This window comes from Heterodontus francisci, chromosome 13 (genome assembly GCF_036365525.1).
Source record: "Heterodontus francisci isolate sHetFra1 chromosome 13, sHetFra1.hap1, whole genome shotgun sequence".
NCBI classification, from domain to species: Eukaryota; Metazoa; Chordata; class Chondrichthyes; order Heterodontiformes; family Heterodontidae; genus Heterodontus; species Heterodontus francisci.
The window spans coordinates 99,361,651-99,377,108 of record NC_090383.1 but is presented as its reverse complement, the minus strand read 5'-3'; the positions used below and the strand labels follow the sequence as shown (position 1 = coordinate 99,377,108).

General features: G+C 45.2%; 1 protein-coding gene across 2 annotated transcripts in view; it reads left to right on the top strand.

The window, feature by feature from the left end:
* The window catches only part of LOC137376531 (ALK tyrosine kinase receptor-like), a 1,023,571-nt gene that overhangs the window by 649,806 nt on the left and 358,307 nt on the right, over positions 1-15,458 (top strand). For both annotated transcript variants that reach the window (XM_068045253.1, XM_068045252.1), the window contains exon 9: positions 11,595-11,764. In XM_068045253.1, the coding sequence (XP_067901354.1) occupies positions 11,595-11,764 (170 nt within the window). The remainder of the gene's footprint in view (positions 1-11,594; positions 11,765-15,458) is intronic.

Here is a 15,458-nt window from a genome sequence, read left to right as displayed (position 1 = left end):
ACTATTATAATAAATTTACCTATACGATTGTCTTTTAATTCCTTCATTGATAATGCAAGGCCTTAGTCTATCTCAAAAGCCTGGGCTTCAACTGTATATTTTTCCCCAGACCTGCTCGCGTGAGTTATCTCTCAACAGTTGGTTCCCTGTGCTTTCTCAAAGTACAAACTTTTATCTCTTCATTATGTAACACCATTTCTGTACTTCTGTTTTGAAAAAGACTTTGAAAACCAACTGAAGCATTTTGAATGCTGAAATCAGATAATCTTTCATAAACTATTACTGAAAGCTTATATTTCCTTGAACAAGCATGAGTCAGAGAGAAATAATGGGCACCTGTAATTGCTTTGAAGAAACAAAGCAGAAACTTAATTATGTAATTGAAAAATGCATTTTTCCTGAGGTTTATTATACTAGAAAGCTTATTACCAAGACTTTTTTCAAAGATAGGCCAAGCTGAAATTTGAAAATTCAGTAAAGCAGAGCAGGCTAATTAAGTCATCTCTGTTTCAAGTTTTGTACTTAAGAAGCTAATTATATCCCAGCTGTAATGATCAAGTTTGACAAGTACAAGCAGTATTCATCCTCAATTGTATTTATGGGGTAGAGAGTAGAATCTTTGGCTGTGAAATTCAGCTCCATAGCACCAGGTTTTTCAGCACTCCAAGTGCCATTTTGCCTCCAAAATGGCGTCCACGGCAAGCGCGCACACTTCGGGCTCTAGCCATTCTAGTGAGGGCATTGGCACACATGCAGGGAACATCTGCCAGAGGTATGCAAAAGAGGCAGATTGTAATGTCACACTGATTTAACACCAGCGATGTATTTTGGAGCTCAATGCCCCAGCTCATGCTCTCTCTTAACCTTGCACAGCTGAATACATGTTCAGCAGCAGGGAGGACCTCCCACCACCACTATTTGAAGGGATCATCAACTAGTTACAGGTTAATTGCTAATTGATTTCTGCTGGCAGTTGCTATGATTGTAGAAGTGTTTGGTGGTTTTCAGAGTTGCTTAAAGTTGCTGAAGTCTACAGGCAATGGTGTGGCACGTGCTGTCGGACTTTATCCTGACTTCAAGGATTCTGCAGAAACCACTTACTCCTAGATATATGGGTGTCATAGTAGGCATCCTCCTTGGCCTAAAGCATGACAGGGAGAATGAGCAGAGGTGACACAGAACAGGACAAGCTGCTGGAGGAGGGATGTCAGAGGGTGGGAGAAGGACCCTCAGTGGGAAGCCATAACCATTCAGGATGTACAGGGAACAATTCACCCACCTCAGCCGTATGCAGCAAATCATGCAGGTTTTCTGTCAGCGGTCATGATGCCTTCATTCTGCGTCAGTTCCCTATGCCATCTGCATTTGAGCCACCACAACAAACCAAAGGATGACGATTGGGTGACGAGGGCTATCCTTTGATCACGTGGCTCATGTCTCCGGTGCACAACCCACACACATGCGGACAGCATGCGTATAACAAAAATTATGCCGCCACTCAAAATGTGACAGAATAGACTACTGGGGTGCTGAAACAATAATCCCACTGCCTGGACCAATCTGGAGGAGCCTAATAGTACTTGACAGAGCGTGTGTCAAGATTCATGGTGGTCTGCTGCATAACCTCATCATCATGAGGGGAAAGCCCTTGCCACCAGCTATACGGCAACCAGCTGAGGAGCAGGAGGATGAGGAACGGAGGAGGCAACCAACGCAACTCTTTCTGACCGGGCTCTTCACGATCGACTCATCTGACTGTGATACCAATAAATGCCACTACAATTCCCCGTTCACCAACAGTCCCATGTGTTAACTTCCCTCAGTCATTGATCATTACAGTGGCCGCAATGCAAAAATAAAAGCTACCACAAAATAAACATTCCAAATCAAATTTATAAATCATGCCATGTCATATTGTATATAAACATCAACTAATCAATCTTGTGCATTCCATTAGTGCTTGTCTTCTGTGTGCCTTTGCTTGTCCTGGTGTTCCTACACAGTTCTACCCCTATAGCTGCAGCATGATTGGTGGAAGGCTGCTGATTTTCAGTGGGGAGACTGCAGATGGCCTTGCAGGACAAGCTGAAGCAGCTCTGGTCCTAATAGGCCTAGCTACAGACTGCACAACCTTAACATGGGTGGCAGCAGTCTGAGCTGGCTGGCTGTCAGGCAATAGCAAGGGTGCTGGTGGAGTAACAGTGGTTGGGGGACGAATGCCGTCATCCCGAGGGAGGACATTATGTTCATGTTCCATGGAGCCACTGCCCTCCCCCAGGGTAAGGCCTCAGCAATCCTCATAATCTGCTGGAGCACAAATGGCTAGATTGCTGTGAAAGCCTGGAAGTTCCTTTGAGCACTGGGTATCTGCGGTCATGATTGGAGCAGTGTCAGCCTGCATGGTACCAAGCTGAGATTTTATGACCTCAGTCTGAGCTTCCACTGCAGCACCCAGATGTTGGGTGGCGTCTGCTTGTGCTGCAATTGAAGCTGAGACGCTGTATCATGGGTGGGTTGTCAAGTGTTCTCGTGGAGTTGGCCACTACTTGCACACTGGAAAAGATGGGCTCCAAGATCTGCGCAAATCCCTGTCCCGAGTTGGTGCTGTAATATTCTGTTGCTAGTTAATCTTATAACAGAATATCTGAGAGATTGACAGTTAGAGGAACAGGCCACCAAACCGACTGTCTATACCGGGCTCTGCATTTTGTTATTTCTAAATGTCCTTGGTGTAATCTGTCCAAGATCTCCAATGTGAATATCCTGGGGATGATTAATCTCTTGTCAAATATCAACAAATCATCAACGATACTCAAATGATCTCATTGCTCATGATATTGCCTTAACACTGGGTTATGTGTTATGTGCACTTACCATCCATGCAGACAACATTTTCGAATTACTGCACATACTCCATCTTCTTTTTGAGCCTTCCTGATTTTGTTCACCTTCTGATTTATAGCCAGTAAAAACACTTCTTCCTCAACAAATAGAATGTCACCTTCTTCAGGTCCTGCTGATGTAATGCATGATAACACATCCACTGTTATTTGCTGTTTCCCAGGAACATATTTGGTTTCAGCATTGAATTTCATTAATCTGAATCGAAACCTCTGCACTCTAGGAGGTAACTTTGCTCGTTCTTTTGTATTTAGCAGAGTAACGGTTTGTGATCCATTTCAATCTTAATTGGAGACCTCGCATATAGTCAGAGAATTTATCACATGCCCAAGTTGCTGCCAGCACTTCCGTCTCAATGACAAAGAACCCGATGCAAAATATACAAGCCTGCGATTCCCATTGCTTCGTGCCTGAAACAAGACTCTGTTGCTGATGCATCCACTGCTATAATGGTTGGTAACTTTGGGTCATAAGGTGCTAATACTTCTGAAGAAAGAAATTTCAGCTTGATTTATTTGAAAAGCTTCTTGTTGGACCTCGCTCCAACACCAGGCTTTGTCATTCTTTAATAACTGTTGCAGTGGTTCATTTATCATCGCCAGATTCAGCAAAGACTTTCCCACCTGATTGACAATGCCCATGAACCTTTGCAATTCTGTGTTGTTCTTAGGCTTAGGAATGTCTTTTATGACTTTTGACTTTTGAGGGTTTGCTCTGATGCCAGATGTGTCATGAGTTTCTTTGTGTTATCTTAAGCAACACAGTGAGGTGCTTGGATTCCAGTTCCTTGAAGATCTCTCGAAGGTTTATTAACAGCTAAACTAAGACACATAATACAGAGCAAACTATATACAGAACCTTTGTCCAGGGTGTTACAGTACAGAGACAGTATGGCTTATAGTCACATGACTACATCCTGGTATTTAGCTCAATTGCATACTGAGTTCTGAAAGAGACATCACTGTTAAAGTGATGATACAACTTGATCCATCAATAATATGACCTAGAAATCTCACCGTTTGTTGTGAAAAGACACAGCTTCCTGCAGTCTCTGCAACACAGCTCATGCACTCGCATCGTGTTCTGCTGACTGGCATCGTGGATGTTATAAAAGTTGTCAATAGAGTCATAGAGTTATACAGCACTTCGGCCCATTGTGTCTGTGCTGTCCATCAAGCACCTAACTATTCTAATCCCATTTTCCAGCACTTGGCCCATAGTCTTGTATGCTATGGCATTTCAAGTGCTTATCTAAATACTTCTTAAATGTTGTGATGGTTCCTGCCTCTACCATCTCTTCAGACAGATCGTTCCAGATTCCAACCACCCTCTGGGTGAATTTTTTTTTCCTCAAATCCCGTCTAAACCTCCTGCACCTTACCTTAAATCTATGCCCCCTGGTTATTGACCCCTCTGCTAAGTGAAAAAGTTTCTTCCTATCAATGCCCCTCATAATTTTGTACACCTCAATCATATCTCCCCTCAGCCTTCTCTGCTCTAAGGAAAACAACCCTAGCCTTTTCAGTCTGTCTTCGTAGCTGAAATGCTCCAGCCCAGGCAACATCCTGGTGAATCTCCTCTGCACCCTCTCCAGTGCAATCACATCCTTCCTATAGTGTGGTGCCCAGAACTGTAGACAGTACTCCAGCTGTGGCCTAACTAGCGTTTTATACAGCTCCATCATAACCTCCCTGCTCTTATATTCTACGCCTCGGCTAATAAAGGCAAGTATCCCATATGCTTTCTTAACCACCATATCTACCTGTGTTGCTGCCTTCAGTGATCTATGGACAAGTACACCATGGTCCCTCTGACCCTCTGTACTTCCTAGGGTCCTACCATCCATTGTATATTCCCTTGCTTTGTTAGTTCTCAAAAAATGCATCACCTCATACTTCTCAGGAGTAAATTCCATTTGCCACCCTCCACCCATCTTACCAGCCCATCTATATCGTCCTGTAATCTAAGGCTTTCCTCCTCACTATTTACAACACCACCAATTTTTGTGTCATCTGCAAACTTACTCGTCATACCTCCTATATTCACGTCTAAATAATTAATGTACACTACAAACAGCAAGGGTCCCAGCACCGATCCCTGTGGTACACCACTGGTCACAGGCTTCCATTCGCAAAAACAACCCTCGACCATTACCGTCTGCCTCCTGCCACTAAGCCAATTTTGGATCCAATTTACCAAATTGCCCTGGATCCCATGGGCTCTTACCTTCTTAACCAATCTCCCATGCGGGACCTTATCAATAGCCTTACTGAAGTCCATATAGACTACATCACCTGCTGAAACCTCATTTTCACATTTTGTCACCGCCTCAAAAAATTCAATCAAGTTAGTCAGGCATGATCTCCCCCTGACAAAGCCACGCTGACTATCCCTGATTAAACCCTGCCCCTCCAAGTGGAGATTAATCCTGTCCTTCAGAATTTTTTCCAATATTTTCCTTACCACTGATGTTAGACACACTGGCCTGTAATTACCTGGTTTATCCCTGCTACCCTTCTTAAATAATGGTACCACTTTCGCTGTCCTCCAATCCTTGGGTACCTCTCCTGTGGCCAGAGAGGATTTGAAAATTTGTGTCAGAGGCCCTACAATATCCTCCCTTGCCTCACATAACAGCCTGGGATACATCTCATCTGGGCTTGAGATTTATCCACTTTTAAGCCCACTAAAACAGTTAATACTTCCTCCCTTTCAATGCTAATTTGTTCAAGTATATCACAATCCCCCTCCCTGATCTCTACACCTACATCGTCCTTCTCCATAGTGAACACTGATGAAAAGTAATCATTTAAAACCTCACCTATGTCCTCTGGCTCCACACACAGATTGCCACTTTGGTCCCTCATGGACCCTACTCTTTCCCTGGTTATCCTCTTGCCCTTAATATACTTATAAAATGCCTTAGGATTTTCCTGTATCTTGATCGCCAGTGTTTTTTCATGTCCCCTCTTCGCTCTCCTAATTACTTTTTTAAGTACCCCCCTACACTTTCTATACTCCTCTAGTGGTTCTACTGTTTTCAGCACTCTGAATCTGCCATAAGCCTCCTTTTTTTAAACTGATCCAATCCTTGATATCCCTTGACATCCAGGGTTCCCTGGACTTGTTAGTCCTACCCTTCACCTTAATGAGTACATGTTGGCTCTGAACTCTCACTGTTTCCTCTTTGAATGACTCCCACTGATCTGATGTCAACTTTCCTACAAGTAGCTGCTCCCAGTCCACTTTGGCCAGATCCTGTTTTATCGTCTTAAAATCGGCCTTGCCCCAATTCAGTACCTTTATTTTCGGTCCATCTTTGTCCTTTTCCTTAACTACCTTAAATCTTACAGAGTTATGGTCACTATCCCTGAAATGTTCCCCCACTGACACTTATACCTCTGTCTGGCTTCATTCCCAAGGATTAGGTCCAGTACTGCCCCTTCTCTTGTAGGACTATCTACGTACCAGTAATTGTTTAGATTCAACATCCAAAAGTACTTCCCAAAGTCCACTAATTTAGTGAAAATCATGCTTTTCTCAAGCTTTGCCAGAGTGTCATCCACTGATGCCATTGGATGCATTTCCTGCTCTACAGCCTTGTTTAATTGAGTTAAGGTCTACACAAATTCGAATGGAACCATTTGGTTTCTTCACTGGATCCATACCTGAGCACCATCCCGTATGCTTAGTAATTGATGAGATAACTCCCTGTTTGGTCATTAGCTCTTTCGTTCTTTACTTTCTCTAGGAATGGATGTGGAACTTTTCTCAGTGTCTATAAACACAGTAGTCTTGCATCCTTTCTTAATGTGATGTGGTAGGCTGTTTTTAGTTTTCCCAATCCTTTGAATAATTTAAGGAATTCAGCCCTAAAATTTCTTGGCTGTTCCCCTATGCCTTTCAGCTCATTAACTCTGCATATTAGCTGTAAATCTATGCAAGCTTTTCTGCTTAATAGTGTGCAATTCTGATTCTTAATAATATATAATATCTCAGGAATTTCTTTTCCCCGGTGACACAGAATCATTTTCAACTCTCCTATTAGCTTCAGCTCAATGCCTGCAGGTCCATACAGGTTTTTACCTGCAGGTCTAATGTTCATTCCCTTGGCTCTGGCTCTATGTCTGTCAGTCGTGAAACTGCTGTTCCAGTGTCCGATTTGAATCTTGTCTGATAGCATCCTACAAGAATCTCTGCTCTCCAAGAATCTTCACTTGCTCTGTGGATTTCTCTTAGAAACAGTAATTCAACACATTTTACTTCCTGTATTACATTAATTTTCTTATTTACTTTGGGTTTGCTTTTTATATTTTGCAGCCCTGGTTTCTTACTGCAGCATCCCAGTTGGAAGTGCCCCCCCCTTTTTACATATGAAACACTTTGCTTCTTCGGCTGGGCAATTTTCCCATTGGTGCCTCACTCCTCCACACCTACTGCAGTGAGACACTGCTGCCTCTAAATGCTTTCCCGCTTTTCCTGTCTTTGACCGCCACTTTTCGCCTTTGCTTTCTTTAAGTGTTCAATGGAGTCTGCTACTTTCAAGATCAGACTCTCCCTATCCCCTCGAACGACAACACAGTTACATTTTCTAACCTCTGGTTGCCTGCTTAACTGAATCACCTTGGTTAATATAAGATCATCTCTCGACTGCAAATGATCCGAGAGAATGTAATCTGCCACTCTGACCACAATCCTGTCTCTAGTTAACTCTTTCCGCAAACTGCTATATTCACAATCTTCAGCGAGCTTATATAAGTCGTTGATAAAGGAATCAATACTTTCTCCTCTCTGCTGAGACTGTTTATTGAATTTGGTGCGCTCGATGATCACGTTTTTTCTTAAGTTAAAGTAAGACTCCAGAGCCTTAATAACCTCCTGGTACGTAACTTTTTCTTCATCTATGCCCTGTGTTATGAGGATGTCATCCGTGCACTCCCCATGGCATACAACATATGACCTGCTCCTTGTCTGGCTTCTGCACGAGACCCGTGCAGTACGGTACCTAGTAAATCTTTGGACCCATTTTAACCATGCCTCGAAGTTCTCTAGTAAGGGAAGTGATTTTTCCATTTCTTCGTCAGTTTACTGTTGTCACCATGTAATATTCTGATGCTAGCTAGTCCTAGAATATCTGAGAGATTGACAGTTACAGGAACAGGAGTTTATTTACATGAATCTGCTTCCACTTTCACTCTACATGAGGTTCTCTACAAGTTCTCTTACATCACGTCCTGTGATGGCACTCACAAACTATTTTACATATTCCTCCCAGTCACAACCCTATATTACAGGTGCCAGCCTCTTCCATGCTCCTTGACATTGACTGCAGGCTTTTTGGTAGACCAAGGATTTCATTGTGCATATTAACAAGCCTTCTTCTGTAGGCCACCCCATTGAAGTCCACATCTGAATCCTCTGCAGCAGAACTCGAGTGCGACCTCACTCTCGGGTGAGCTGGTATCTGTACCCTTGTCCTCTGCCCTGGTGCAGACCACTCATGCCTGGTGTCTCACCACATGCAGATCCTGTCTCTAAGCTGTCCTCTAAGGTACAATCAGTGACAGTATCTGAGTTGGTGGCTCCGAGTGTGAAAGAGAGTAATGGTATTTTTTTGTTCATCACTGTCTTCTTGCTCTTAACCTTTTGCTCTTCCACCAATGCCTGGCCAGGTTTCAGTTCCTGGGTATCTGAGGGGAGAAAGCACAAGGCTACGATTGTATTGAGAGGAGGGGGGCAGTGGGAAAGCAAGAGGTACATGCTTACACCATCTGCAGCTGGTAAATCTGAAGAGGTTGTGGAATGAGTGCAAAGTGGGATGTGAGAAGGAGTATCAGGTATGAGGATACTCTTATCTTAAATTACTTGAGTCCTGCCACCAGCCTCAGCCTTAGTCATGGCTGCTCCAATGATGACAACCATTGTGCTCTCCAACAGAGTAAGGGCATGCTGTTGTGCCTGTCCCCCCATAGGTTAGCTCCTGCGCTTCCAGTTATGCACCACTTTGTCCTGCAAGAGAGTGGGAAGTGTGTCAGTGAATGTGATGCAATATGTTTGGGTGATGTAGCTGCCACAGTTGCATAGCATGTGCAAACTGTGAGATGTGGGTGTGAGGTTTTCAGCAGTGCTAAGTTTGTGAGGGTGCGGTGAAAGTAAGAATGTGAAGTATGAGTTGTGATTGATAGAGATTGTTGCTAGGTGAGTGATGGGGTGTGGTGCAGTGAGCAACCTGTGAAGCTTGTGGTGTAGTTGGTATGATAGGGCATTTGAAGATGCTTTCACTAACCTTGATCGCTCTTGTGAGGTCATTGAACATCTTGCAGCACTGCATCCAAGTCCTCGGGGCTAGACTCCTGGCACTGACCGCCATGGCTATCTGTTCCCACTGCCTTTGGAAAGTTTGTCTGCAGGGCCTACTGGCCCCATGTCAATAGGTATAATCTCGCCTCCTCTCCACCTCCTGCAACAAGGACTCCAGTGCAGCAACAGAAAATCCTGGAGCTCGTTCTCTGCCATCTTGTGCCATTCTTCGAACTTTCCCAGATCAGGATTGGTTGTAGAATGACTTCCAGCTCCAGCCACAATGCACCTCCCCCCCCCCCCCCTACTGTTTAAGAGATGCAGGCTGGCTTTAAGTAGTGCAGGCTAGCTTGATCTCATGCTGACCTCTCATGGTTTTTATGCCCCCATGCAGCCATTCAACAGTACACTTAGCACTGAGTAGGCAGTGTTAAGTTTGCATGCTGCTGCATCAGAAGCAGCAGGCAAGAGCTAATCCTGCATCGCAATTCCCATGCCCGTTTCTGGACCCTGTTAAATTTCATGGCCATTATATTTATTTATTTAGTTAGTTGTAATGTTGATCTAAGTATAAACATGCCAATTAATTATCGCTGTCTTAGGGAAAAAGTGTACAATTGGCAACTAAGATATTAAAGCAAATTTTATATTTAGACATCAGGCCAAGAATGGGCTGACAGTCTGGGAACGTAGAGCAGTATTTAATTCAGGCGATTGGGGTCTCGCCCACTGGCTGGGGAGCTCCACATCTCCTCCTTTCGGGAAGCCCGCCGAATTAAGTGCCAATCAGGCACCAGTTGTGCACCTGTTCTCCCACTGCAGCTGTTTGGAAACGCATCTTTGTATTGCATTGGTGTCTTAACAAGGTATTATGGTGATTCTGTATTAAGGAGGGTAATAACTGAAATGCCACCATCAGCACTGGATTATTCAAAGTGTACTTCCACTGCACAGCAATTTTACAGTGTTCAGGAAAAGTGAGGGCATTCAGTAAACTACTGTTCAGTAATACTCCAATACTGCAGACATCGGGCTTGGTGGCAACTGCAGTTTAAATGCTAATATTTTGTTAGCTAATATTAGCTGATGAAAAATAATAAGACAGTTGGTATAATTAATACATAGGGGAAAGAATATCAGTATTCAACTGAGCCAATTAGGGAAATTTTATATTAAGTTTACTTTTCCTCATTGATTCAGACTGTACAGTTAAAACTCCAAACCGTGGGTAATATTGTGGCTGCCAGTGTTAGACTTCAGATTGTCTTCCTCTTCCCTGGTTCCACTGGCTCAAACTTTGCTGTGAAGCAAACCTTTGTCACTTTCTTCCCTCTGTGATTCCAGCAGGGAGTTTGCTGTCAGTTAAAGGCTAAGGTTTAGGTTTATAATGGACATTTATCGTTAGATTACCAAAAGAAAGAAAGAATTTACATTTACATCCTCAGGGCAACCCAAAGCACTCCACAGCCAGTTAATTACTTTGGAAGTGTAGTCACTGTTGTAATGGAGTCAAGGTTACTTCAGTTTTCCTGAAAGGAACTGCCTCTAAGGCACCTCATGAAAGATGCCTTTCACTACATGTCATCTGTGTTTCAATCCCTTACGCCAGCAAATCATCATTTGAATTTTGAAGGACTAGAAAACCTGCTGAATGGTTAGAGACAGCTTTACCTCTTGAGGGGATCCTCTTTTAGACACACAGGAAGTCAAACAAGACTCCACATGTATTTTATTTTGATGTGTATAATAAGAAGAGAAGCCTCACCATCAAATCAGCACCCTCCTCCTCCTGCCATACTCTCATTCTGCATGTTTTCCTTAATCCTTAATTGTTTATCACCACATTTATCACCTGCTTCCTGCAAGGCAGACTGGGTGACTACACTGACGTCTGGGGGTGCTGCTGCCATCACAGCTCTGGCACAGCAGCATGCAGATATTCACAGGAGAAAGCATGTGTAAATAAACAATAAGAACACATTAATTGGCTGGCCAAAATGGATTTCAGTGTTCTCTTAAAATCTTTCAGCTCTGCCTACTTCACAATAAAATGTTTTATGCTACCTCAAAGCCACAAAACTCAATATTATTTGTATGGGATTTCATTTTCCCTGCCACTTCAAGGTTACCTTTGCATTTAGGTTCTAGGATCTCCCAGGCATCATGTTGTCGTCCTGACTCAGCCCAACACTGTGCCTCCACATGTGCCAGTGCACACCTCCATTAAGACCCAAGAGGAAATTCTGGTCTTGGTCCCATTGTAGCACAGTTCTGGTGGACTTTGCCCTAATTTACACAAGCCCCCAATGGGAGAGGAAAAATGTGGATAAAGTTTGCATATTGTGTGAATTTAAACATGGACTCTGATTGTGTGGGTATCTTTTTATATGCAGGTCCATATGTCTTTGTGTTTGTATGGTACGCTGATGGGAAGCCTTTCCTTCTTGGTTGTGGAAAATAAGACTGATCAGGAATATGTCAGGACCCTGTGGGAGTTCGTAAATATGACTGGCTCAGGAAGCTGGCAAAAGACTATCATACCATTGCCTGACGTGTCTGACAGGTATAGTGTTCTGTTCCTCTTTACATGTGAGAAATGGTCTGTCCCTCTTATTCAGCTAAGGAACTGTCCATAGTGCTGATCGCTTTGTATCTCTTCATTATATATAGAAAGAAAGGTTTGCATTTATATAGCACCTTTCACGACCGCAGGATGTCCCAAAATAATTTACAGCCAACTAATTACTTTTGAAGTGTACTTGCTGTTATAATGTAGGAAACACGGCAGCCAATTTGAACACAGCAAGCTCCCACAAACAGCAATGAAAGAAATGACCAGATAATTTGTTTTAGTGATGTTAATTTAGAAATAGATCATGGCCAAGACACCGGGGCGAACTCCACTGCTCATCTTTGAATGGTGATGTGGGATCTTTTACATCCTAAGAGGGCAGACAGAGCCTCAGTTTAACATCTCATCTGAAATACAACATCTCCAAGATGGCAGCACCCCTGCAACACTGCACAGTAATGTCAGTCTAGATTATTGCTCAAGTCTCTGGACTCAGGCTTGAACCTACAACCTTTTGAATCAGAGGGCAGCACAAGATGGAGGCACAATCATGCTGATGCGATTGGCAGCCAATCCCTCCTGCCCAGCACTATCCGGTGGATCCATCTGCGGTTGAGGCGCATCCATTCATAATCCTTTGCAGGCGGATGGCCTGAGAATTGCCAGTTTGGTCCTTCAAAGTTAAAACTTCATATGCATCTCTGACCTACCACACTGCTCTTCTCTCCTGTGACTAGGCAAGCTGCAGACAAAGCAGGGGTTCCGTGCGCCTTCAGCAAAGTGCAGTCTGTTGGAGAAATACACGCTATTTACATTAATAATTATCTTAACGATCTGCCCGCCACTGCCGGACACATTGCTGTTACCACTGTGCTCCGGCCTCCAGGAAATGCATGAGGCACTTGGTTTTCCAAGTTTCTTGCCCCCCCCTCCCCACCCCCCCCACAACCCCTACCTCCAAAGCCACCTCCACAAGGCTGGGAAAATATTGCCCAATGAGTACCTGAAATTACTGGTGGACATTGCTGCTGCTGCAGCATTGCCAGACTCTACTCCCCATGTCTAGGTACTGGGCCCTGCCAACTGACAGGCCTCTGCTGGGGGCACATCGGGGGGTCATCTCTAGACTGAACCCACAAATCCAGGTGGCTAAGCTCAGTTCAGACACAAAGCAGCTGGAGTGCACTGCACCTGCCTAACACCCAGGTGCAGGGATGACAAGGAAATTACCCCTAATATTTCATCCAACTTTCTGATTACCATAAGAGATTGTGAGAATGTATCAAATAATACTAAATTAAACAAAAGTGACAGACGCCACAAAACAAAGCACACTGGAAATGTTGGAAATGCACAGCTGATCACTCAGCATTGAGGACAAGAGATGGGGGTTTTTTTGCGATCCCCATGGCAAGTTTGGAGGGGGGAAAGCATTTAATCAAGTGGGATTGTGGCGAGTGGGGGCCCTGTCACTTTCCTGCCTCCACTCCAATTAAGTCCATGGCAGGAAGGCCCATGGATGGCCTTCCCGCTCCGCCACCAATTGAGGCTCTGAAGTGGGCAATTAATGCCCAATTAAGGGCTTCATCCAACCACCGCTGGTATTAGCCCAGCGGTGGGTGGACCTGTCGCCACATGGGGAGCACAACAAGCAAATCCGTGTGGAGGTGGGGGGTGGGGGTGGGGCCCCTGATTGAGGGCCCCGACATCTGAAGGGGGGGCTCGCTGAGAGCCACCCCCTGCCCTTGCTGCTGACCCCACTACACCCCCCTCCCCACCGCGATCCCCACCCCCCAACCCCTTCCACCATCACTCAGCTGTGGCCTGGATCCCTCAATGATCCTAGGCCTCGGAGTGGATGCATTACCAGCAGCAGCCACCCCCTCCACAGTGGTACTGCTCAGTAAAAGAACTTCGACCTCTGATTGGCAGCTCTCAGAGAACGGGACTACTGTCACCAGGGTCCTTAATCCCAAGGAAGGCCTAGTGCTGCACAGTTAAGAGCCTGATTGGCAGGTGATGCAGCGGGCTTTCCCAAAAAGCGGTGACATGGGGCTCTTGCCGGCTCTTCAGCTGGTGGCTGAGATCCTCGTCACCTACATAAAATACTGCCAAAGAGAACCAAAGAATATGTGAGTAGCTAGGCTAATCTAAGAGGCACACCAAAGAAGAGGCAAGAAGATGAGAGACAATGAAACTGTGGAAAGTCTGCAAATTAAAATAACAAATGCTGGCAAAAGATGTTGGGGTCTGGCTGAACATTGAGTTCAGATTAATCCTAGCCTCTACTTTCTTTAAAGTGGAGTGGTGGTGACACTGGGTAGGGTTGTCGATGTCTGATTAGAAGACAGGCCTTTCATCAGACCACAATGCAGATAGTGAACATTAGGAGTCTAGTTCATTGCCCAAAAATTCTACTGAGACTCAAGTGATGGCAATACAATGTGTTGCCTGTCATTTACACCCTAACAACTCTGGACTACCTGGGATGGATTTTGTTGCGCGACAATGCTCCCATTGCCAGGCCAAAAAGGCAGGGGAATCCTTGCCTCGGCCTTTCCGAGCGCCAGGCATGATCAAATAGCACACAGGCACTTAAGTGGTCGGAGTCGGGATCCCTGTCCCTTTAAAGATGTGGATCCCACCTCAAATAGCTGCCATCCAATCAGAAGGCCAACAGCTCAGAAGTATCAATAGCGCCACCAGAGCAGTGGCCACTGCTAGTACTGCAAGAGGGCATGGGCCCAGGCCCAGCGCTGGAGCCTGGACCCAAGGTAAATGAGGTGGGGTTGCCGGGGCCAGACTGACAGGCCCCAGCGATGGGGTGGGGGGCAGGGTGGGCATTTAGTGCAGGGGAGGGGGATTAACCTATGTGGATGCTTTCCCGGCAGGGCCCCCCGTGGGCCACAGGTTGCCCAGGGAGGAGGCACCTCCTCCCCCAAGCCTGCAAGGAGGTCACCTCATTTTACTGGGTGACCTCCCCGTGTGGCAGAGGCCCCCCACCCCCATCTCTGGCTAAATCCCAGCGGCAACAGAAAGAGGCTGTTAACTGGCTGTTAATAGGCCACTTAAGGGCCTCAATTGGCTCTGGGCAGGAAGGCCAATGTTGGCCTATCCTACTCCCGACAAAATTGTGTTTTGACAGAGAGACGACGGGCCCTCCACCCCCTGCCTCCTGTTGCAGTTCTCTGAGCCCCCCCCCCCCCCCCCACCTCCACCTCCGAACTTGTCTCTGGGGAGCCCATAAAAGTCTGCCCCCTGTGTGCCCCTGCATTCTAGTTTTGCTACAACTCTAGGGGAGGGGGGCTTAAAGTTTGAATAGCCTTGGGGTTGCCAATTCAGAGAAATTAATTAAAATGGGAAGATCAAATTGGCTCACATTTTAACTTTTTAAAAAATGTTCAGCCAGAACTGCAGACCCACTTATGCAAGGTGGCAAGGTGCTGCTGTGATTTCCCTCCATCCCATATGAGCCACTGTCCCATCAATATAGTAAATGACCCCAGCACTAACTCAAAATATTTAAATGCCTCTGATCCCGGGAAGTGAGCTAAAGTCAGAGGCAAAGACAAGGGGAGAACGTTTCCCCACCAAAGATCTACTATCATTTCATCAGAAAGGATATTCAGCCCATAATCAGCAGTTTAATTTAGTGACTTTAAGGTCAAAGACACAACTTACAGAT